This window comes from Onychostruthus taczanowskii, unplaced genomic scaffold, assembly GCF_017590055.1.
Source record: "Onychostruthus taczanowskii isolate IOZ18803 unplaced genomic scaffold, ASM1759005v1 scaffold81, whole genome shotgun sequence".
Classification (NCBI taxonomy): domain Eukaryota; kingdom Metazoa; phylum Chordata; class Aves; order Passeriformes; family Passeridae; genus Onychostruthus; species Onychostruthus taczanowskii.
In genome coordinates this window covers 2,729,567-2,753,894 of record NW_024506002.1, presented here as the reverse complement: position 1 = coordinate 2,753,894, position 24,328 = coordinate 2,729,567, and the positions used below count along the sequence as shown (strand labels likewise).

The 24,328-nt window shown below is 44.4% G+C and overlaps 1 protein-coding gene across 1 annotated transcript in view; it reads right to left on the bottom strand.

Annotated features, from left to right (window-relative positions):
• The window catches only part of TRPC5 (transient receptor potential cation channel subfamily C member 5), a 64,917-nt gene that overhangs the window by 21,835 nt on the left and 18,754 nt on the right, over positions 1-24,328 (bottom strand). The window contains exons 3-5 of the mRNA XM_041424358.1: positions 11,617-11,953; positions 8,241-8,380; positions 3,548-3,870 (exon numbers count right to left, since the gene is read on the bottom strand). Coding sequence (XP_041280292.1) covers positions 3,548-3,870; positions 8,241-8,380; positions 11,617-11,953 — 800 coding nt within the window. The remainder of the gene's footprint in view (positions 1-3,547; positions 3,871-8,240; positions 8,381-11,616; positions 11,954-24,328) is intronic.

Below are 24,328 nucleotides of genomic sequence, written 5' to 3'. Positions count from 1 at the left end.
TGGGCATCTTTGTTTTGGCTTTCCAAAATGTGGCATTTATATCATCCAAAAATGACATTTATATGCCTGTTTAAGAGTTCCCATTTTGGCCTGAGGTCAGCAGATGTTTTCAAATGTGACTACTAGACACATCAATATGAATAATTCAGATGCTTTACTTGACGCACCAGGAATCTGTTCTCCCATCGTCTCCAGGCATTGTTCACATGTACCCCCATGCCTTATATGAGGATTTTGTTTATACTTTAGGAATGTAGCTTATGTTTTTCACTGGCCAAAATCATAAGGACACTTTAAAGCAAAAAACCTTTCTCCCAAAGTTCAGGCTGTTTGTTAGGCTTATTAAATAACCAAGGTAGTAAAATACAGATTAACCAAAGAATGCCAAGCATTTCTTTACTGGAAGTGGTGGAGTGCTAGCTGTCTTTTAAAATATTTATAATATTTTTACTATTAACAGTAGAAATACTACTTGGGCTGTAGGTACAAGAGAGACATTCTAATCATTGGACTGAAATCAGTTTTAGAAGTGATCAGTGTGTTGTTCTGGATGCACAGATGTACCCAGGTGTGTAATCTGGGCCCAGACTAAGGCAAACACTCACATGTGGGCATGACAAAGACAGCCAGTGGTTCCTGCAGCTGTCAGAGCAGCGAGGCTCAGGGGCTGTGTCCTCAGTGTTTAATGCCAGGACAGGTCCACAGCCTCTTTTCACAGCCCATGTTTCAGGGGGGCTCACACTACTTTGAAGAAGCAGCTATAAAGAAACAGAGTTTTGGAAATTGTGATTGAGAGGCTCTCATGCCCTGCTGAGTGTATTTTGAGTCCTAATCAAACAGAAGAATTCTCAAAGCTCCACCACTCTCCATGGTGGCTTAGAGAGAGCAAGTGCCCCCTCTGCCACAGGAACCTGTGCCCAGGGGAATGGCAGTGTGACCCTCCAGAGGGAAGGACAGAGCAGGCAGGGAGATGTGACTTCCTCCACCCCTTCCTCCTCTTCCTCATGCTCCTCTCCCTCCTTCAGTTGCCAGCATCACAGCTACAAACATATTTTCCAATCATCTGCCTAAGCAGCAGGCACTCTGCTTTCTGAGGGATGGCAAGGCCAAAGCAGAAAACCTTAAATTATTCATTACTTCCCCTCGCTGCTGTCAAAAAGGAATATTACTTTTCCATGATCTGTGTGCAATGCAGAACATTTCCTCGCCAAGAAAACGTTAAACCCACCCTCTGAGAGTAATAGGAAATAAAGTGCCAGTAAATAGGTGTCACACTTGACACAAGCTGCACACGCACGAGGGGCGTCCTCTTTGCTCCCCTTGCAGAATCAGAGCTCATTGTGGGAGCCCAGGAATGCTGGTGGGAACCAAAGTGCACTGATTCAGAGCTTTGCAGATTTTTTCCTTCATAAGGAATGAGCCATCAGCAAAGTCAGGGTCCCCAGCCCTGGCTGGACTGGCTCCAGCCTCCTTTGCTTCCCCCCTGAAATAATATTTGTATCTGCAGCTGCTCCTTCCCAGCCACTGCCCCATGCTGTGCATCTGCTCCCCAGCCAAATGTCAGCTTGTGCTGGGGGTGTTAATAAAGACCATTTAAACTTTTAAGAACACGTTAAATAAATTTCTTAAGCGAGCCTCAAACAAAAACTACCTGCAGAGTGTTCTGTCCCCTGCCAGGAGACCTCACTCCTAATGGATCCCCTCCCACTGGGATTTTGTTTTACACAAACCTCTGCCACAAAGGCTGAGCCCCCTCAATTTCCTTTCTGTGCTACATTCCCTTGGCAGGGGGTTTAAATGAATGTTAGGGTGGCAGCAATTGTGGTTTGTATTTAAGCTGATCGACACACTTTCTGCTAAGTGCTTCTTGTATAAATTTTAGCTCCCAAGACATTACACCTTCTTACAGACTTCAGAATGGTTGGTTGCTTGCTTGCTTGTTTTGTTGGGTTTTTTTTTTGTTGTTGTTTGTTTGTTTTTTTCCTGCTGGCCCAATGTTCTTTTTCTTCAGTCAAATCCTGCTGACTTTCTCCACTTACCTGACACAATGAAGTCCGTAAAAGAAAACCAGTGTGCAGTGGTGGCAGGCCCAAACTAGAACTGAACACATCTGTTCTCACCACAGCTCCAGAGAAAGGCAGGGTTTGGTATTGGATTTTGAAGGTTTGACCCTTCCTGAGGCAGAATTTACCCCTTAACACACACTGTGCTTGCCAAACTTTCCTCCCTCTGGCTGCTGCATCAATATGGACACAGATCAAGGAATAAATTTGTTATTTAATTCCTTTGCCAGGGCAGCACGACACATTTCTGAGGTATGTGAGGCAACTGAAACAGAAAAAGGTCTGAAATCTTTAATTCTGTTTCTCATTAGCACAGTGCAGGTCCATTCACTTCCCTCAGACAGAGATGGGTTTCATGAGAAAATTAATCAAGCCCGTGGTGTTCCTGCTCTGCAGTGGGAAATGGCACACGTCTGGTCTACCCGGTCATGCTGCTCTGGAAGGATGGGATCTATCCCATGAAAATTCCATATTTCTTTTAGGAGAGAGCCCACAGGACAAAGCTGGAACCTCTCCACTCCCAACCAAGTCATGTGGCCTCAGCCATCATCTGTTTTTGATAACAGCGCAAATACATCCCAAATCCTTTCTTAACCCCAAACCTTCAGCTGACAGAGGGAGGAGAATTATTGGGCATCCTGACAAGTTTTATTTAATTTAGCATAAAGTGGTGGACAACAGTTTTGTTTTGCTTGTTTGCAGGGTGTGGGCCTTTTTCTAGACCGTGCTTTATTTATTTCTCCTGCCATTGTGAGTTAAGTACTGTGCAAGCAGCAAGAACAATCGGGTGGGGGCTGATTATTATAATTATTTCTACTATTAGTAATTAAAACAAATACATCAGCAAGACAATTCATGTCATTTTTCAGCATGTGCTCTCTCTTTCAGCTCCGCCAGCTGTCCTCACAGCAATTTCCATGCCAGCATCTCAGTAAAGTACCAGAATTGCCAGCAAAAAAAAAGGTTCTGCTGGGATTTTAGTCTGCAAGGAAATCAGAGAAGCCTGCAAGACCATGCATCCATAAAAATGGTCTAGGTGAGATTGTTGTGGTTGCTGCAGGCACATTATTTATTAATCCCTGTTTTTAACAGATTTATCCCTTATTTTCTTCACTTTCTTCAGGTTCTCCTCCTTTCTTCAATAACTAGGCGAAACAATTACTGTGGCAAAAGGACACTTTCTTTCTCAAATCTACTGAAACTGTGCATAGTCATAGTAAGATTTAAGTTGTAGGACCATGTAGGGAAACTCCTTGGTCCAGAACTAAAAAGTCTCCCAGTGGCAGACCTAAGCGAGAGTGTTTGTGACAGCAGAGCTCAGCACAATGTCTGCCCCACTTAACTCCCACCTGTCCTGCAGAGCCAACCACCTCACCTGGCACTTGCAAATGAATAAATAAAGGCCCTGTCAGGGCAGTGACAGGCAGCAGGGGAGGCAGGGACAGGGGAAGCAGCCTCAGAAGCACAAAGATAAGATGTCTTACGTGGAGAAGGCATTGTTCTGTTTCTCACATCGGATCCCCTTGCAGTTGTTGGGTTCCTCCGAGGCACTGGTCTCATAATAAAAATAAAGCTGGTTCAGTCCGTTGGCAAAAGCCAGAAGCACCAGGCAGTAGATAAAAAGGAACTTGAGGATGTCTAGCAGCATGCGTCCCAGAGAAATCTGCAGGGGTCCCAGGTGTGAGTTGGCTGTAAACAGGGAGATGAGGCGCAGGGAACTCAGGATGTTGGATATTGCAAAGAGGGCTTCTGCAATCAGGGTCGGGTGCCACATCTCCCACTCCTCCCTCGGGCGAGAGCCGTTGTACTGGGAGAAAGGAAGGAAGAACAAGGGTACAAAAGTGAGATGGGGTGTAATGATTCTGGGGTAACTGCAAGGTCACAGCCACTGATCCAACCCTTCACAGCTAAATCCTAACCAGGTACTGCAGCACAAAAACGGCTTTTAACTATCCTTGCAAGGACCCCTCGATGCTGGGAATAATGTGCTCTCACTCCATGATTCAGAAGGCTGAACAATTGCTGTATTAAAACTATACTACACTAATACTATATTAAAACGATACTGAAGAAATACTATACTGTACTGAAGAGACCAAAGAAAAACCCGTGACTGTCTGAGACAGCCAGGGCACAGCTTTGAGTGACTGGCAAATCACTCAAAACAACTTTCACCCATGTCCAATTAACCAAATCACTTTGGGTAAACAATCTCCATAATACATTCCACATGTGCAAAACCAGGAGCAGTGAACAGAGATAACAATTGTTTTTTCTTCTTCTCTGAGGCCACATTTAACCCCTTACATCCCAGCTGCAGTCAGACTCACAGTCAGGATTCAGGAGGTGACTTGATGAGGGCAGAGATGAAGGTTTAATGATGCTTTTTTTATGAATTCTCCCTACTACATTATGATCCCCTGAAGGTGAGAGATGTGGGACCAGGCTTTCTTTAGAGGCTTTGGGTATGTTGGCTGTTCTTAGCCTAAACTGAAAAATTAGGATTTTAAAAAATCTGTTTTACTTTTGAGTTCACACTCTGTGGGTTCCTTATGTCCATGGGTCCACACACAACCTGCTTCTCTTTCAACATTTAAAGGGGTTCAGATTTTAGCAGGTTCCAGATATAAATTTCCAATTGCTTTTGTTCTTCTTCCTCCTAAATATGACTGCACATTATAAACACTGCACATTCCAGGAACAATGGGAGGCAGGGAGAAGGAAGGGAAGAAGAAAAGCAGTGAACTACTGCAAGCTTTCCCTCCCATGTAATCTCAAAAAAAAGAGCAGGCAGCCCAGAACCAAAAGGCTTTTTTCGTATTAATTTTCTTATTAGTTAATTTGTCATGGCAATTTTAGGAGAGTTGCTAAAGCAGAGGTCTTAATTACAGCTGAAACACTGGGTACAGTTGAGTGCATCAATTACAACATTAACTGGGTTTGTAATGTAGCTGTAAAAGCAGAAGCATTTTCTGAGCAAAGCTCAGATGCGAGCAGGTAACGCAAAAGATTGGTTCTGTAAAATGCTCTGGGTCTGTGAAATGCAAAAATGTAACTGCTCTGGCTTAACGACAGTGGCACAGAGAATGGAGTCAAAGACATTTAACATCAAGGAATAATTGTCCTCTTAACATTTGTCTCTGCTCATTTAGCACGCATAAAAAGGCAGAACTGCACTCAGCTAAAACCATAACCAGCGTGTTTAGGGCTCCTAAAATATTTCTGGTACCTTTGAGAAGGAAATGGTACCAATATCACACTGACAGACGAGATTGCAGAGACTTCCTGTTTCAACCTGAAGGTCCAATACACAAGCTCCCTATTTTTTCAAGGGCTCAGCAAAAAGCAGGTTGATATTTCAAACTATGCTTGTGCATGAAGGAGATGAGACATGATACAAAGGCATTTCAGCATGACCTCGGATTGCTTCTGACATTTCCAAACTGTCCCTTATTACATGGACATCATGGCCTGAGCCTGTTAACTTGATCTGAAGATGGGTCTTAAAATGCCTACAAACAGGCAGAGAGGTGAACTTTTTGTGGATATCCAGCAATGGGGGGGTGGGAATTGGGAAGCCTGGACAGCAGATTTGCTCAGTTATTCCCAATTCTCTTCTGCAGGTTGGCTGGACACAGCAGCCCAGAGCTCTCTGCGAAGGTTTAGCACAGATTGCACATAAAAGTACAGGGAAAATGCCTTTTTTAAAGGTATTAATATTTTTAAAGGTATTTAATATTTTAAAATATTGCTTTAAAAAGAGGTGTGGGACACTCTTCTGTGCAATATTTAAAGCAATAAATAAATAAAGCAATAAATAAAGCAATATTTAGGTCATTAAGGTCATATTTTAGTCCTTTATGAACTGATGGTATCTCCTCGCTTGGCAAATGGAATCTTCAGAGCAGCCTGGCATCACAGGTAACAGAAAACAGCAGATTTGAGTTATCTAGTGAGGTATCTGGGAAGGCTGGAGTAGTTTGGTTTGGTGTCTGTTCAAAAGATGAAACACAGCAGAGATGTACACAGAATAGTACAAATAAATTACACCGTGCTGTCACATTTACCCTTCCTCATTACATGATAATTCAATGCAGCAAATGAAAACTTATTAAGAAAGTATTTCTACCCTATAATTAGCCTGAAGATTCCATTTGTATCAGACAATATTAGAGCCAGGTCTTGGAACCAGTCAAATCAAGGAAAAAAAAAAAAATGTAAAAACACATAAAAACAAGGATGAAAAGCATTTAGTGTCAGTATGCAATTTATTTTTTGTGCTATTTGGCAGAAAGTTAAATGTCCATGTAATCCTTTGAAGTTCTAAGAAGTGTTAGAATATGGTATATTGGCATATATCCCAGCCTCTTCCAGCTCAGGGCTGTTCTATAAATAACAAATCTGTTGCAAAATGTTTTGAAGCCGTTATCAACGTTATAAACCCCCACATTTCAGAGCACACTGCAACCCCGGAGTGACACAGGGCAGAGGGAACTTCTGTGACCACGTGTTTCCCACAGAAGATTTTCTGCACCTCTCAGAATTGCCTGACACTGACCCTCATCAGGAGCTGACCTGAGGTGGGCCAGGTTTAACCCAAGAGGGTTTGATCTGGGCTCAGACAGATCTATTCCAGCCAAACCTCCTTTGTGTGCTGGCCCATGGGGTTTGGGGCTGACCTGCACGTTTCTGTGGCTGCACCTCTCTGGACCTGTCTTTGGCTTTAGTCACAAATCCCAGGGTGTGACTGCACAAACCCGTGATGCACAGCTCCTCTAGTAATTTGTGTGTGAGGAAGAACCAGATTGGTAACATTTTAAGTTTTGTCCACGCATTTTACCATTTTTTCCCTTTTTTTTTTTTTTTTTTTTTTTTTTTATTGCTTGCTGTTTAAAGACCAACCTTTCAAGTCTGTAATTTCCTCCCTGGTTCCGAATGTTGGGAGAATAAAAGACGTAATCTGTTCCTGCTTTGATGCTGTTACAGAGCTGCCTCTTCAGGGAGCAGCAACCAGCTTAAAAGCTTTTCCCTTTGAAAATCTGACTCACTACGACTGCAGCCTTCAGGATTTAACAAAGGCCCCATAGCAGGGCTGTTTGCATTCTGGACTCAATGGGCTTGGTGAAATTTTCTCCTCTCTCCCCCTCTGCCTGCTGGGCAGGACTAAACAAGGCTGCTCTGGGGAAGGGCTTGTCCTGGTTATTGGGAGCTGGGCTGCCAGAAGTGGAGACCTTGCAAAGCTGGGGAGAGCAGGAGTGGCCAAGGAGCAGATCCCAGATGCTTGATTTACACCTGAGTAATTTCACTGACTGCAGTGAAGCTGCTGCTGATTCACAGCAAGGGAAGAAGTAGGCCAAGCACGAAGCTCCAGCTGAAGCCAAAGAGAGCTGTTGCATAAGGAATTTTACTTTTGTGTCTTGTCTTTGAAAAAGGGAGACAGAAGGAAAGTGCTTCAGGCCATCCCCTGGCTTCAAACCCTGTGCATATGCTAATTTGGAGCATCAGAAGTTTATAAATGTGGAAGGTGCTTTTGAGGATGAGCTCTGATGTGGGCTCTCACCACAAATGGAACATGACAGGGAAGAACCTACAGGGTGTTAAAGCCCCAGCTTGCTCCTTTGTCATTTCCCTGCCCATAGCTTACATACTCAAGAGTGAGTTGACCCTTTTACATCAGGTTATCAGAGAGAAGCCTCCTAATAACAGTCTTGCTCTTCTCAGTAGACCTGTCACAAACTTTTGATCACTAATCTCCAGATCTGTAGGATCATACAGATGATAAAGCTTGGCTGTAGAAGTTTGCAGGTAACTCTGTCGTTGTTTTCTCTTTACCATTTTATTTGAAAGCCATGTTTTCACTATGCATTGTTGAAGGAGGTCCAGTGCCAGCACAGAAAACAAAAAGTGCCTGGGCAACTGAGTAGCTACAAAAGGCACAGAAAGTGGAGGAATTTCTCCCCAGTGCCCAAGCAATCTATTTAAAGTTTAATCAAAGAGTTGGAATGAGCAGGATGTTCATTCTCCAAACAAAATAGCTTTCCAGGTGAATTTTCAAAATTGGACTGCTTGAAAAGCTGCTATTTTCTTTGCTTTGTGATTTTGATTTGAACAGCTTGTACCCTGTGTACCACAGCTCTCACCAGCACATTATAAATTCCCTCTCCCAAGTTACTGTACCTTGACATAGGCAACAATTTTAAGGGAGATAGTTGCAAGATAGAGGGAGTTCATTGCAAAATCCATCAGATTCCACCAGTCATGTACATACTCATTGAATCCACCATCCCACATTTCCTTGATTTCTCCCCAGATGAAACCTGTAGAAAGAAAGGGAGTTCATTACCATGACAAGGCATTATTTGCCATTAAAAGTCTGTGTATATACATATGATGTAATAGCAGACAATCTGAAATTAACAGCTTGGAAAAAATACCTCATCCCTCCTGCCTTCTACAAAGTACAATGCTGCTGATTATGAGACATTTTACAAGTCTGTGGTGAATGCAGTCTGGAGAGAGCTGAAAAAGACCTTGGTTTCCTACCCAGGGCTCCAGATATGCACATGAGGAGACTGCCTGAAACACATGTTATTTATAACCAGGACGAGTGAATTGGCTCAGCTGAAATTTGTTCTACGTGAATAAACTCTTCAAGCAGCTGTATTTGGTATAGTTTCTAATAGATTGTCTGCTCTCACAGACACTGTGAGCAATTCATTGCTCTGTTGGACAGCACTGATTTTCCCTGACTTTCTCCAGCAGCACCAGAACAAGCTTCTGCATGCCAGCACAGCTCCTCCCTGACCTGGAAATATCACCCCAAAGAAGGAAGGAACAGATCCATTCTCTGCTCAGCCCCTGCATTGATGCATCTTACCGAAGAGAAAGCCCACAGGGATTATTTGTGAGGAAAGGTAAGACTCAGCAGGAAGCAGGGCACTGCAGCCTGGCAGTGACTCACCTCATGTCAGATATGGCTGTGGGGTGTGTGAGCTGTTTGTTCCCAAGGATACGGCCAGAGCCCATCAGCTCAACCCTGAAATGCCTTCTGGTGATCATTTTTGGCACTTGCTAATGCTCACTATACCTCCTTGCAGCTGAAAGGGTGAAGGGCAGCTTCTGAAATTCATCACCAGACTGCTAAACCCAACTGACACAGTTCTAATTACAAGTAACTTCTATGTCCTTTCTTGCAGAACTGTTTAAGTATTTCTGAAAGGCTAAGTCCCATCAAAAAGCAAATGGCAGCTCCTTCATGCCCTGGATGTTTCTGAAAAATGTCTTTACAGCCCCAGGTATTTTGAATTACCCACTTGACATTATCCTTGAATGAAAACTGGAAATGTGTGAAGAGGACACAAAACAAAATGACACAAAACAAAACAAAAGCAAGTACACCTTCAGGTGCATTAATGTAATTACCCAAACTGCTACCCCTGCCTAACCACAGGGCATTGCAGTGGTCACTGATGTGCTGCTTGCAACTCAACTTTAAGGACCTGGATGTTCAATCTGAAGAGCAGCAAAGCTGCAATGAACTGCTGCACGTCCCCAAACATCAATGTGAGCTGCTCAGCTGCCAGCCTGCAGGTCAATGGCCACACAAGCACAATGTCAGGGCCAGCCAGGTAATCCCATTACAGCTGCCTCCACGTCTCTGCACGCACGCAAACCCATAAAATAAAATAAATCAATGGAGAGGAGCCTGTTGAAGAACTTGTACACTGCATTTATAGTGAGTTACCCTTGCTGGTTACTATAGCTACAGCAATGCTGTGTGTGCCTGCTCTCTCTCCTTCTATAGTGGAAAATATTTTGTAAGTAATAACCTTTAATCTGGTGAAACTGTTCTAATTTCTCTATTTAATAAACAGTCATACAATATCTCTATTTATCTGAAACAAAGGAACTCAAGAACAGACAGCTGTAAAAAAAGGTTTTTTGAAAGGATTGTGCTTTTGAAAGGTTTTTTAAAATGGATTATCCTTCTTTCATCTGCAAATCAATTTTACTGAAATGCCTACCATTTCCCTCAATTTTAACATGAATTTAAAGATAAAGTGAAGATATGACCTAAGCTCAGAAAAGACATTTAACCCCCTGAGCTTACTGTGAAGTTTCTTCCAACACTCGCATTTCAGTGCATAAATCAGCTCCATCAGATAATGAGGCTGGTGATGGAACTGTGCAAGGAGCACAGCGCCCTGGGTCACCATCCAAAGTGATTTGTGGACGTGTTTGCAGCTCTTACTTTCCTTCCTCATTTTCCATCAGCAGTTTTGGGTTTGGCACAGGAACAGCTGGGTTTGGTCAGCACAGAGCCAGCCTGACCCAGAGCCACCACAGAAACAAGGAGCAGAGTCCTGGTGTCACCAGGACAGGTGTGGGGAAGCAGGACAGCCAGAAAGGTGTGGGAAAGCAGGAGGAAGGTGTGGAAACCACTGCCCATGAGCAAAGTGCCTGTGACATTCCCAGCTCCCAGGGGTGCCACGTGCTGGTGGCACAGCCAGGGACATGGCAGCTGATCAGGATCCTGATGGAGCTCACAGGCTTCCACTGCTGCTGTGCTGCAGCTCAGTTTGGAAGGGTAAATAGTCCTCTCTCATCAAAAATACACCCATCTGGCTTCTCTGTTCTCCTCCCACCTCATCCTGTCACAGTGCCTCACCTGAACATCCTCAGCACAGAGACACCTGCTCCTCTCCCAGCTCTGGCTGCCCAAGCCAGACTGGAATCAGAGCCTCACATGTAACTTCAGACAATCAACACTCCTCCTTCTCCTGCTGATACCAGAGCACTTGATGCTGATGTGGTCAGTGATTACCAGCAGAGAATGAGCCTTCTCTTCCCTCTCCTGCATTCCTGCAGCTTATCTGGGAGGAATAAACCAGGCTGGGAGCAGGTCAGGGAGAGCAGAGAGCGGAGCCAGGCTCTGGGCACTGCCTGGCCCTGCAGCAGGCACAGGGCAGAGGCAGCAGCAGCAGCAGGGACACTGTGTGTGACCAGGCACAGGACAGAGGCAACAGCAGGGACACTGTGTGTGACCCAGGAGCTCATTCCCAACCTGCTCCTCTCACCTCACCTGGCATGGGGAGGCAGGAGGGAGAGCACCATGCATCTGCCGTGGCGCACCTGGCTCATGTCCAAAGGCACATCAGATGGCACAGAAGAGCAGAGCAGCAGCCCTGGGCCAACAGGAGCTGCTTCTCCAGAAGGAGCCCAGCTGTTCTGTGCAGCCCCTGCAGCTGGATGCCAAACCTCTTCACATGCTGGCCCGGGGATGAGTCCCCACATGGCTGCTGTGGGTGTGAGTCAGGCCCTGTAGCTCAGCGCTCCTGGGTGTGGGATTTATGGGATCTACCTAGAACCCAGGGCAGGACTGCGTGTGGGATTTTCCTAGAACCCCAGGGCAGGATTGTGTCTGGGATTTACAGGATCAGGTGTGGGATTTACCTAGAACACAGGGCAGGATTGGGTGTGGGATTTATGGGATGTACCTAGAACCCAGGGTAGGATCAGGTGTGGGATTTACAGGATCAGGTGTGGGATTTACCTAGAACCCAGGGCAGGATCATCCACTCCACGATGGTGGGAGGTGGTCCCTGCATGTGGAGGTCAGTCCTGACGATGTGCTGCGACGCCAGCAGGAGCATGAACAGGAAAGTCAGGTAGGAGCCAGTGTGGCAGATAAACTTGATAAATGGCTTTTTAATGAACAGTCCCAGCCTGCTCTTGGGTGCAATCAGGTATGCCACAGATAGCACAGGGAACAGCAGTCCAATGGTGACACAGGTCAGGAGTTTCACTGCCCAGTGTTTCCTCCTCCATCCTGGAAAGCCATCGTACCAAAGCGTTGCTAGTAGCTGCTGGCAGTTTGGCTGAGCAACAAACTGGAGAGGAAAAAGAAAGAAAAACTATTAAATTATTACTGACTGGTACTGCACATGCACTCCCCCTCACTTATGTGTTAGAGCCCCCTCAGATTACTTCTGGGGCCAGCTATGGGCTGGAAAAGCATATTTTGGAGATAAAGGGGAAAAACAAGGGAAGTTTCACTCTTCTTTTTCTATGTAGGATTTAAGATTCCTTCTCATGGGAGAAATGTTTTTCTACTTGCAGCATCCTTCTGCAGATCAGCCACTCACCACACACACAGCCTCGTGCCAAAGCAGCACCACGAGAATTACTACAAGCTGTTTCTCTCCCCATGTGCTGCAGCACGTTCCTTCTCACAATGTTTCAGGTTTGGACCGCCTGGAACAAGTCACTGTCAGCATCTTAAAGAAGTGACTCAAGGATGAGGCAGGAGGGAAAAGGTGCAAAGCTCTGAGAGTGTGTGTGAGAGGGAGAAGGTCGTCCACGGCGTGGGGAGCGCTGCAATGTGTGTGTGTGGGCTGGGCTGGCATGGGACAGGCAGCAGCAGCACCAGGTGTGGCCAGGTGGCACCTGGTGGGAAGCAGGACAGCACATTTGGAACCCTGCCTGGCTGCTCAGCAAGGGAGCAGCTGTAAAACACAAGGGATTAAGGAGAGGCCAAAAGGAATCCAGGCGACATCTGACAGTTCACTTTCACTCTGTAAAAAACAGCACTGTGGTGGTGATTTAGTGCATCTCACCCACGCCACACCACACGTGCTCAGGGGCCAACTCCTTCAGGCTGCTCTCATCCCAAACAACCTTTGGGATTTCAAACCAAGACATGGTATTTCTGCTCAGTGCCAGAAGGCTTCATGTTCCTGATTATACCTGGACAGCCCCATGGTTTTCAAGCCTTTCCCGACCCAGAACTAACCAGAGATGTGTGCAAGACCAAGACAACTCTGTTTTTCTTAAAAAATCTTTAGCCCACACCCAAATCTTTTAAATACAGTGCAAAAACTGCCCAGTATTGGGAGGACTTCTAAGCACAGTTCTCAGAGTGCTCTAAACAAGCAGAATACTGTCATTGCCATGTTCAAAATGACTAATCCAAGGTCAACAAAAGGAGAAATTAGTTGCTCGTTCTGATTAAGTCATTCACTTCTGTAAGTATTTTTAGATTTTGGTAATATATTTTATATGTCTTAACAGGCTGTTTACATCAGAATCAGACCATTTTTGGACTGGGTAGTTCAAATCTATGGAATGACCCAAACTAGCACAGAAAATAAGCTCTCCAAGGGAACTATGTGGCATTTATGAAGCTGGATTTTGATGTGTTGTTACAACAATAAGCTTCTGATTACTTCTGCATTGGCACATAACTGAAGACACTCTGCTCCAGAGGACTTGGGAAAATAATATCAGAAGAGTGTGTGATTTGGAATCAACCAGCACATGCAGCAGCTGAAAATGGGCCATAGCTCATGGGGTGATGGTCTCCAGAAAAAGCCAAGACCTGCTGTTGGTAGTGATGAGAAAATATTATTGTAAAATTCCATATATGGGGAGAATGATCATAGAGTCACAGAATCCCAGAATGGTTTGGGCTGGGAGGGACCTTAAAGCTCATCTCATCCCACCCCCTGCTATGGGGCAGGGACACCTTCCACTGTCCCAGGCTGCTCCAAGCCCCGTCCAGCCTGGCCTTGGGCACTGCCAGGGATCCAGGGGCAGCCACAGCTGCTCTGGGCAGGTAAGAGAAACAATTGCGCAGAAACTGGAAAACCTCCGTGCAGTGATTGGTGTTTGGCTGTGTTTTAACTCTGATTTCAGAAGGGTCAGTGCTTTGTGTTTAAAAACTGGAGGAAACAGAAAGTTACACTACTCTGTTTTCTCAAGATCCTGCTCAGGAGCTGTTACTGGATGTGTTCTGCAGTGACTCACAGGGCAAGAGATGCTGCTGCTTCTCTGAGATGAGGCACAACTTCTTTTTTTTTTTTTTTTTTTTTGAGGGAGAAAATGTAATAAACATATTTTCTCTTTATCACATATGATAGAAGGCTCTGAGGGGAGAATAAAACTGTTTTTCCCTTGAGTCAAAGTCAAAGTCATTTGAGAAATCAAATGACTGTATGTTCCTCTGGTTGCTGTGCAACTTGCAAGCATCTTAAAAGTGCCTCTTCTCTGCCTAATAGCTCATTTCTGAAATCTGCTTTCTCAGTTGTATCTGATGTTAGTTCTTCAAATGGAGACAAATTCACACATCATGAAAGAGCAGCTTTAAAGAGCAGATTGGCAAAAAGGAATGGAAATGGAAAAAGCCATTAAATTTTCCAATCAAGCTGGTCCCAACCTCAATGAAAATTGCTCAGGGGAAATTTAAGCACACCACACAAAGAGACTCCCTAATGTCATAAACCACCAAATGCTGTGTTTATTAAAGGTAAGGCCAAGCACTTACCAAAGTTGACTTTTACTAACTTGTATTAGTCCAACTTATTAATCACAGATTTGAAATCAGTAAGCATCACTGATGCTTTTATCTCCAGTAGTGCAGTTGGCTGAAAAACAAAACTTCCAGTGCTGGAATTCTGAATTATAATGAGGAAGGAAACCAAGCCATTGGTGTGCTGCCTAAAGAATTTATTGGTTCTTGGTGAGTTTGCTTCTAGGTGTTGTTAACTAAACTAAACCCCCAAATTCATTGACCAGACTAAACCATTGAATGCTCAACTTATTAAAGATTGCCCAGGAGTCATAGTGCTAAATCAATTCACAAAAAATACAAAAATATATTCTTTCAGGCATGAAGAACCCTGAAACTCTGATAATATTGTGGAATTTTTGTTATCCTCCATAATTTCAAATTTCTCCATTATGTTAAAGAAATTTCTACTTTGCAAATAGCAGAGCAGAGAACTGGAAAAGCAACTTGACATCTTCAACATCACTTTTACCAAGGTTTTTCCTGAGCAAAAGTTAATTTTCCACGTAAGGAACCCCAAATGTGGGTTTTTTTCCACATTTTTGCAAAGCCTTTCATGTGCCACAGCCTGAAACAGTGCCTGTGTATATCACAGCCTTTTATCATTGCACATGAATGCACCGTGTGTGACAGGATTTGGCACCAGTTAAAGTTTCTGCACAACAAAAAGCAGGGAAAAACCTGCATTTTGTCCCAGTTTTGTGGATGGGCCAGAGTCACAGGCAGATGCACTGCACCAGAAGCTCTGCTAAGAGAACATATGACTATCAAACACTATTTTTCCAAAGCTTGACAAGCATTTTATCCAGACTGCTGCATTACAGGAGCCTCCAGTCTCAAGCACAAACAGCAGCACAAGGCATCACCCCACAGACAGGATGGAGAATATTCTGACAGCTGCATCAGTGAAAAGAAATGTCACCAAGAGGTGGCATTTATGCTCAGTTCAGTGCATGCAGGAACTGAACATCTGATGCTGGGTTTGGCTGGGCTAGAGTTAATTTTCCTCCCTGCAGCTGGGTTTGGTTTTGTGCTGGGAACAGGGCTGATAACCCAGGGGTGTTTGAGCTCTCCCTGAGCAGGGATTGCACACAGCCAGGGCCTGTCCTGCTCCTCACCCTCACCAGGGAGGAGCTGGGGGGACACAGCCAGGACAGCTGATCCCAGCTGACCCCAGGGATATCCCAGACCTTATGGCATCACCCTCAGCACACAAAGCTGGGGGAGAAGGAGGAAGGGGGAACATTCGGGGTTTGTCTTCCCCAGTCACTGTGACAGTGATGGAACCCTGGGGATGGCTGAGCTCCTGCCTGCCCAGGGACACAGTGAATGAATTCCTGGTTTTGCTTTGCCTGCACACATGGCTTCTGCTGCACCTGCTCAAACTGTCTTTATGTCAGCCCACAGCTTTTCTCACTTTCCTCTTCCAGTTCTCTCCCCCATCCCACTGGCAGGAGTGGGCGAGTGGCTCCTGGGGCTGAGCTGCTGCCTGGGGTTAAGTCACCACAGAAGCACTGAAGCCTGTGGCTGTACAAAACACTGCCCAGGGGGGTCCCCACCTGCAGACGCATTTCTGGAGGATCTAATCCCAAAAACAACCGCCTTGTCCATTAGCTGTTGAGCAAAACACGTCCCTAGCTGAAGATACAGTTCACAGGGAGGTAAGATGCCACTCAGAGTCCCTCCTTGTGAGCACAACACCCCTGTGATACCTGTGAGCAAGGTGCTCAGTCTCCTGGCTTTTGAAAATGGGGATAAATATCTTTTTCTTTCCAAGAAATGAGATCAGCAACTCCAGTCACAGTTGGGAAGCACTCTAGAGATTACTGCAGTACAAAGTCTTTTATATTCTCTTCTTCTTCTCTCAGCCTTTCCAGGGTCTTTGTGCAACATTTGGCTTGCAGGTGGATTGTGCTATTAGAGAATTTTATTTTCAATGTTCATCACGCTCATTGCCACCTAATCCTATACCAAGGGGGATATTTTTAAGGGGAAAAAAAGCAACTGCTGGATGGAGTGTCTTTTCCTTAATAACTGATCTTTACTGATATTTTTAAGTCACCTAAATTCCACTTCTTGGGAATTAAATGCTTTCTGCATGCTGTTAAACACAGAAATTATGTTCCACCCCCCTCCCCTCATCTATGGGGAAATCCCTGATCTCTCGCAGTCATAAGTAATTTAGGATCAGACACAGATGGGTTGAGATGTGAATGCCTCAGGGAACAACTGAAATAGCTCCCTGATAGACATCACAGGGGCTGAGCACAGCATCCCTCTGCCTTTATTCTGATTATCTGGCTGCTGCCAACAGCCTCTTGTTTGGAGTTTGCTGGAGTTCTGTCTGTGCTCTTGCTGCGGATGGCGAGGGCGAATCCTCTTCATAGATGAATAACCACTAATTTGGAACTGCAGAGCTCCGTCTTAATCAGCAGGACCGAGTTCTTCTATCAGTCAGCTCCGGCAGCTCCCACTGAGGTCACCAGTGAGAGCCAAACACGGCCTGGGAGCCATGAAATTCCCTTTGGTTCCTGCCTGACACTCCTTTCAAAGGTCAGAGCTCACCAACATCCCCGTAGCCCAGAGCATCTCAAACCTGCAAGGCTACTGGGTGACACTGCATGGTGCTGCCCTCCACAATTAAAGATATTGAGGCTTTGGAAAGGCAGATTTTCCCAGAACAGAGCTAGATTTTGCAGCCTGTGTGCAGTGTCTGATGCAGCAGCATACCTCAGAGAGGTCTGTGAGGAATGCAGATTCCTTGTGAATCCCTGTTTCCCATGAAAAGGAGAAATGCCGCTGCCATTCTCCACTCAAGCAGCACCACACATTTCCAGGGCCACACCAAGCCCTCTGCCTCCATTTTTACCAACAAGATCTTCTGAGGAAGAACGGAAATGTGGTGGTTGCAGCAGGCTGATTGCTCTTCAGGGAAATTCCAGTGGGCAACAGTCAAAGAGCCTCATTTCTAAATTAGCCCAAGACAGGAGAGAGAAACTCTGTGTGGCCTAATTTGATGCCTGAAGCAGAGAGCCAGTGAGCCCTGTGAGACCACATATTCCAGAGAAGAAATGCCAGCCTCCTCAAGTTTGCAGTGTTGCAAACAGTGAGATGAATAAGAAAACCCTCTTTTGTAGCACATTTCTTTTTAAAGTTCAACCTTGTTAATGGCTGCAAAGTTATTTACATTCTGCTGCCGAAGTGTGAGCTGCAGAGGGTAAACACCTAATGGCTGTTCACCCTGTTAATTAAGTACTTTCTGCAACAGAAAAAAAATAAATAAGGAGAAATGAGACCAAGTAGTTGGAGGGGGGCTGTGTAATGTGGGGGAAAGGGACTACACAACTCAACATTCTTCATCAGACACTTCCAAGACATAACAGTTTTTTTGCAGATGAATATCCTACCAAAACCACAGCTGTGAGTAGCAGCAGTGAAGCACTGATGAAAATCCAAATGGCAGCATTCCTGCCATGAAGGAGATCACACAGCTGAGCTGGACCAGCCCTTCAAGAAAACCAGGTGCTACCCAAACTGCTCAAGCCCTCAGCTGGTGAATAAAACAAACTCCAGATCCTCCACAGATGAACATATGGCCTCAAATTAGACGAGAATTTAGTTTAATCTGTTCTTAAAATATTTTAAATTATGATGACACATGAATCTCAACTAAAGGTCTCCTATCCATAATAGATCTCTCTGGTGGTAGCAGACATGATCTCAGCTTAAGTGGTAGCAACTGGAAATTCCGCAGTGAGGTGGATGCTGACAAAAGGGAAGAGTGAATAACCTCTAAAATCCTGCCACTGTTCCATCAAAATTCATGGGTTTAACACCTTCAAGTTGGATTGGCTTCAATATTTAAATTAAAAGGTCCCACATGTCCTAAGACAAAGACAGATGCTTGCAAATCCTGGATACCAACCCATGGAAGAAGCAATTATAAAGTCTTTAAGCTTGAAATTAAATCCATCTCTACCCTGAGTGCTTAAATCTGTGTTTAGCTGTAGGTTTGTATTTGTGGCCTGTGTCAGCAGGATTTAGGTGCATTAATTCTGCCCTGAAGCAAGGCAAGGTGGGTGCTGAGGGCTGCTCCTGGAGCAGACACCCCAGCAGACACCCTGGTTCCTCTGGGCCAGAGCTGAGCAAGAGCCCAACAGAACCACAACTTTCCAGCAGTTACTCAAGCAGACAGCTGCAGCTGATAAATAAGCTCCTGAGGGATGTATCCCAGCAAACATCCCAGGATCCAGCTCTCTTACAAAGACACAGGAGGTCTGGGCTGGGTTCCCAAAGGCAGAGTGCTGAAGTGCTGAATGGGAGCAGTACAGCCCACAGGGGGTTAATTCCAACACATACCTGAGCTGAACAGGGGATATCAGACACAGAAGCACTGGAAAAACACTAAAAAGTGTTTAGAGACAAATCTATCAGCATTTCCTGAGTGCTCTTTCAGGCAGCACTTCAGGAGTTACAGATTTTGGCAGTGAATACTGGGAGTTCTCAGGGGCTAGAGCAGAAGTGGGGAAAGTATTGACTTTTAAGTAAAAGGCTGGGCTCATTCTCTAGTGAATTACTAACATTTACATTAAATGAGTGATAAGTAAAGCAAACATGAAAATTTTAAAAGCCATTTACGAGTATTTTAAAATACATACTTACTTTACCCGATTAGTGTTAATAAAAAGTCCCAAAATTAATTTTCCTTGGCTTCCTTTCTGACCTGAGACACATTTACACAGAAACTGTGTAATTTTGGATTCCTTTTCCTTTCTGCCTTACCTTCTCCTGAACGAGTAAATTTATTCCAATATCCACAAAAGAGCAGAGCAGCACACTACAAACACTCCTCACCTCCTTGGGAACCCCCAAAGGCTGCCCCTGCTCCTGAGCTGTACCACCCTGGCAGAACATACTTTGCTGAGGGAAGTTTGCTCAGCCAGCTGGGGTTTGGAGAGAATTAAGAACGAAAACTGCAGTCACAGCTTTTAAATGTCAGTCTGCACAAGTGCTCAGTTTGGGGGGTGTCATGACAAACCCATTGATTCATCTCACTTCTCCTGGAGCCACCTGTGATGTGGTGACTGAGAGCAGTCACCACTGAGATGGCGATGGACCTGATTTGTACACGAGGTGAGAGGAGTGTGCAATGTCAGCTCTTTTCTGAAAGGAGCTTCATAACTCTCTTCTCCAAGCCACAGGAGTGAAGTTGAAATTCTCAGAAATCAGGTAAATAACAATGATCACTTCTAAATCCAAATGAGAGAATCCAGGCCCACAGTTTTCCCCCAGAGTTTATTAATTCAGAGTGTCATTCAAAGTAAGAAATAACATGATTTGCTCTTCTCCACTGACATAAAGCTGACTCTAAATACACTTCAGCCCTTCAGATGTGGGCACACCAAACACTTGGCTGTTACCACACACAAGGCATCACTTGCAGTCTTCAGTTCCTGCTGTCTACAGAAAGCCCATCAATCATGTCCTGTACTTTAGCTTTGGCTTCCCAAGCCTCATCTCTGGCTGGCAAGGAGACTGATGGGAAACATGAAGTCTAGGGAACTGTCAAACTCACTAAATCACTCTTGAATGCTGTTAAAACAGTGGCAACCTCTTCAGCTTTCAACATATTTCCCATCTTTATCCAGCAGATCATTAAGTAAGAGGCACAAGACACCAAAAATGACTTAAAGATCCTGGCATTTTCTGCCCACTACACATCACCATAATGCAATCCAAGTCCTTGTCCTTGACCTACATACCAGTCTTAGGGTGCTTTTTCAAATTGGTGCATGACAAGATTAGTCAGAGATGATTTTGCTGTCAAAAGACAGTGTTCTGCAGCTCTGTTCTGTGACAGCTGCAATATGTGGCTAACCTTCATCAAACGAGAACGTTTCGGCGTTACGTGAACGATGTACCAAATAATGCTGCTCCCTCCAATCAGCATTCCAGTCCACTTTGTCAGACCACTGAACCATCAGCCCTCCGAATATTATTTCTTCTTCCAAGTTCAGAGAGGAGTTAAGATTTAAGTGCCACTTGTCCTGATTTTTGTAACACGATGATGCAGCCGTACAGGTTCAATTTCTGTGACAATTTCCCAAACTGAACAAAGAGATTTGGCAACTGCACAAGCCCGTAGAGGAGGGGCTCTGAGTCATGCACCACCAGCGATCAGCAGGGATGGCTCTTTCAGGGTGCAAATATAGACAAATCTCCCCACCTGCCACCCCAAATTCTGCCTCTGAGGCTGCTGATAACGGCTCAGCTAGTGCCACGTTCACACAAGATTTTCCAAGGTGGTCAAGTGCTGCTGGGATGGAGCTTGAGAGAAAACAGCTTCATTTAGCACAGGCCACTGCTCACACACCAGATGGGAACATTGCTGCAGACAACAATGAACAAATGAAAGGATGGCTGTTGGAAAGGGGAAGGTCACATTTGGACACTCAGTGCTTTTGAAATCCCTAAATTTGTTTACGTTCAGGTTTGTGGCACAGGACAGACCACAGCATCCTCACCATGGAACACACTAAGAAATATGAATGTTCCAGATCACTAGAAACCAAGAAAAGCTTCCACAGGGAGCAGCTCTGCTTCCTTCACCTAGTCCTAATAAAGATCTTTTCACGACCTGATTTTCTTCTAGAAATCTGGAAGTAAAAGCCTCTTTATTACTCCTCTGAGCTGTGCAGGCTCAAGCCAGACTTTTCATTGTTCCTTTAAAGAGCACAATACAAATATTCAGCCCTCTATCATTATTCCTCCAGGCAGCATGGCAAGAAAACAGACAAACCCACAGGAGAATAACTGAGCTTTGCCTGCAAGCAAAGAAAGATCTGTGGCCATCCATCAAGATACCTGAATGGCTTTCAAATCGGGTAAACAAGGTGCAAGCGAGGAGCTTTGATTTTCACAGACCTCACACTTCATTCTTCATGCATCTCTGATATTTTTATAAGCTCTTTTTATACACTAAGTGAAGTGCCCTCAGAAATTTCCCAGGTTTATGCATGCTCCCTGGAGAGGGATGCTGTGCTTCTGACTGCAGCCACACAGCTGACAAGAGTCAAGACACAGCGGAAAAATATGCGGCATGGCAGGAATGATTATTCATTCACTTCAGAACTGCATCTCAGGAGGTGCTTGTCTATGTAAATGTCCTGGGAAAAAAATAAAAAAAGGACTGAAGCTGTTGAAGCTTCATCCTTCAGAGAAAAATGGCAAAGAACACTGTTTTTGAATTAGAAAAGCAAACAATTTTGCTTCTGTCCTTTCCTGCCATTGATTAGAGCACAGTGAGGAAGAGATATGGAGGTTAAGGGTTTTTGAGAAGGAATTTCTCTGTGCACTCCTTTGATCTAATTCTGTGGAAGTGCTAAGCAATAGAGTCATAGATAAAATAATGGGTTTTTTCTGAGTGCCTTGCATTGTGCAGACCTCTTACAGACACATAAACTAAACCTGCCCAAGCTATTTGCCAGCACCAGAAAAACGCATTAAAACCCCCACTACTGTGATGTTTCACTTCGTTTTGGAGATGGGAATGACCTGTGATGGAGAGCAGGAGAGCAGGAATAAGCTGAATGTGTATTGCTGTTCTTGTGGCTCAGCAGAATGTTAAATATGAGCAGAAATCTGCCCTTTCAGACCTGACTCACTGCTACACTGTGGATGTTTTACATTATTGCCAAAGGAAAAAAAAACTTGGAGGACATCAAAATTTTCTTTGCCTGCTGCCTCTGCTCTGATCCCCTAAACCAGCCACACACCCTGAATACACAACTGTGCTTTGCAGGACTGGCAAGATCCTAAGAGATGACTTTTCCCTATCTTTTCTTAGAAATGCAAACACATTAACAAATGCAGAGCTAATTTGGTGCCAGGAGAGCACAGTGAAGACTGATCCTCAACAGCTGAGCTGTGCCTTTTCCTATTAGGCCCTCAGTCCCTTTCTCCTTCCAAAATTAGTCATGAATAAAAGAACTAGAAAAGGAATAATATGAAGACAAATGCCACACACTACAGAGCGTTTATGAAAAGCTGCTGGCCTCTTAGACCTTAATTACTGTGATCCTTGGAAAATAATTTCTTTAATAGCAGACTCAGAGAACTGATGTGTCCGTGATGGGCTTAACTCATCGTGTTCCACAGTGTTTTGTGCTGTCCTCATTTTTGGCTCAGATTTTGTGACTGCCATGCAATCAGATATCACAACTATTAAGTCCTTCCCACCTTCTAGAGAAATTATCACAGTAATTTGGAACTGAGTACACAGACATTCTACACTTCACATGAGAAGGGAGAGGGAGCTTGAGAACATTGCACAGCATGTTTTTACCATTTACTGCCATAAAATAAACTACAAAGCTACCTTAGGGCACATTTTAATCTTTCTTGTGTAATTGATTTTTTTTTCCCCCTTCTGTGTAAACAGTAATTTACCTTCTAGGATTTACGGGCTTATTAAAAACAAACAGGAAAAGAAACAAATTTATTTTCCATTGTTTTGGCCCTCCTCCAAAGAAGAACGGTCTTCTTCCTCATAAGCAACATGTTTCTCAGTTTATAAAATATTTAGCACGTGTCATGTTTGGGAGTAATAAAAATGTGTACATTCCAAGGGGGTTTTGGGGAAAAAAAACCCCAACAAAACATAATGGGAGATTTTTCTAGCCTTTGTAAAGACAAACCCCACGATCTCTTCACCCATCTCCCCTTGACAGCTTCTCTGAGAAGAATCTTGAAGTTGACCTTGTCTGCCTGATTAAGCTGAAATGGAACCAGTTCGTATTTTGGGGAGAAATTTTCAGGTTCAGGTTCATTTCACTCAAAATAAAAAAGCTGCAGGAAATTTGTCTGAAATCAATATGAAATTACACATTCCTTGTGCAGAATATAGAGAACTAAAAACTGCACTAACAATTGACACCCCAGAAAATACACAAAGTCCACATTGGATTCTTCTCTTGGGCTACCAGAGATTTGACTTTTATCTTTGTCAATGTTAAGATGTAAAAATCTTCTCCATCCAATCCAATCCCATTTAACGTTAGGACACAAAAAGCTTCAGCAGAACAAGATGATCTACTTTTAAAAGTCTGCTGTTTTTCTCTGCAGAACCTTCTTTCATGAAAACCAAACTCGCTTCTATTTTCCTTCCTGTCCCCACAAAAATCCTCTCAGTCTGATAGTCAGGATTAAAAAACATTTCCCAGTGTCTCCCTGGCAAAGGTTCCTACTCATTTTTTCAGAAGCTGGCAAGGATGTTTGTATCTTGCTTGATGTTTTGTGTTGTGCTAATTACCACGATAAGACGGCCTAATTATTATGGTAAGAAAACGCCAGCCAGCCTGCAGGATGCTTCAGGGTTTAGTGAATAACCAGGTGGGATGGTGGGGCCCAGCAGCTGCTTTCCCAGCCTCATTCATTCTGCCCCTGCCCACCAGTATTCCACCTGAAAACAGCACTGACTTTAGCTGGCAACACAGAGCGTATTTGCTATCATTTTTAGGCTGGAACTGTCATGAATATGTCACAAAACATGGAATTTGTCCATATGCTTGGAATTCAGTCAAATACGCCTAAAAAAAAAAAGATAAAAACTGTCAAGAAAGCAGGCAACGATTGAAAAATTTAAAATTAAAAAAGCTCCAGCACTGTTCAGCACCACGTTTCAAACACAGCGAGCTGCTTCAGACTTGCAGCTTCTGAGCGTGAACACAAGGCAAGAGCAGGCACAGGCTCACAGCTGGATGTCACCAGCGACACAGCGGGACCTGCACACAGCAGGGCTGGGTGACCTGGAGCTTGTGGCTGCAGAGCCTGGGCCTGCCAGGCCGGGGGAAATCCAGAAGTAGAATCTCTGCTCCTTCTTAGATCCAATGAACACTGGCCTGATTACCTGGGTTGCCCT